This window comes from Lactuca saligna, chromosome 3, assembly GCF_052625555.1.
Source record: "Lactuca saligna cultivar CGN05327 chromosome 3, ASM5262555v1, whole genome shotgun sequence".
Lineage (NCBI taxonomy): Eukaryota > Viridiplantae > Streptophyta > Magnoliopsida > Asterales > Asteraceae > Lactuca > Lactuca saligna.
Window position 1 is genome coordinate 6,101,813 of NC_136419.1, and position 1,134 is coordinate 6,102,946.

The following is a 1,134-nucleotide window of genomic DNA, read 5'->3' on the forward strand; positions in this document are numbered from 1 at the left end:
TCCAATGAAATGACGAGAGTTTCGTCAGATAAGCACTTGTTTAGATTTGAAACATGGAACACGGTGGGTATGTTGCTGAGCTCCACAGATAGTTGCAACCTATAATCCACTGGACCGATTCGGGCAAGGATCTCGAATGGTCCAATATATTGCGGGTTTAGTTTTCCCCATTTCCTAAAACGAATTATCCCTTTCCAGGGAGAGACTTTCAATAACACTCGATCACCGACCTAAAATTCTAAGGGCTTTCGCCGATTGTCAGCATGGATCTTCTGTCAATCCTGTGATGCTTGGAGTCTAGATTTTATTTGAGTTATCTTCTCTTTCGTCTCACATATGATTTCTGTCCCTATTAAAGCACTGTTTGGTGACTGCCCTCTTGCTAGCTGAGTGTCACCCACCTCATCCCAGCACAACGGTGATCTGCATTTGCGACCATATAATGCTTCGAAGGGAGCAACTTTAATGCTCGTATGATAACTATTATTCTATGAAAATTCAATCAAAGGTAAGTGGGTATCCCACGAACTTCTGGAGTCTATCACCTTCCCACGCTGCATGAGTACACAGCCTAAACCTTGATTCGAAGCATCACAGTAAACTATGAAGTCCTCAGTTCCCTCTTGTAATGATAGTACTGGTGCACTACAGAGAGCTCTTTTTAGGGTTTGGAAGGCAACCTCCTGCTTTTCTGTCCAATTGAAAGAAACATCTTTTTGATTTAATGCGGTGATAGGTTTTGCTATCCTTGAGAAGTTCTGAATGAACCTTTGATAATAGCCTGCCAGACCTAAAAACTGGCGATTCTCTGTCAGTGTCTTCGGGATTGCCCATCCTTCATTAGATTTAACCTTAGATGGATCTACATGAACCCCTTCCTTACTAACAACATGTCTTAGAAAGTTTACATTACGAGCCAAAACTTGCATTTAGAGAGTTTGGCGTACCACTCCTCAGCTCATAAGGTTTCCAAGACTTGTCGAAGGTGTTAACTATGCTCTTTTTCGCTTTGGGAATACACGAGAATATCATTGATGAAGACAATTATAGACTGATCAAGGGATGGTTGACAGACTCGGTTCATGAGGTCCATAAATGTTGTAGGGGCATTTTTCATAACGAAGGGCATCATGA

The 1,134-nt window shown here is 41.9% G+C and overlaps 1 protein-coding gene across 1 annotated transcript; it reads right to left on the minus strand.

Moving 5' to 3' along the window:
- Nucleotides 1-488: 488 nt before the first annotated feature.
- LOC145035154 (putative mitochondrial protein AtMg00860) lies at nt 489-929 on the minus strand. The gene has a single exon (XM_078983747.1). It carries the CDS (start codon nt 927-929, stop codon nt 489-491), a length of 441 nt encoding a protein of 146 aa, XP_078839873.1.
- Nucleotides 930-1,134: the final 205 nt, after the last annotated feature.

Bases quoted from the DNA above. Each gene is read 5' to 3' on its own strand.
- LOC145035154 (XM_078983747.1), bottom strand. From the start codon at position 929: ATGCAAGTTTTGGCTCGTAATGTAAACTTTCTAAGACATGTTGTTAGT.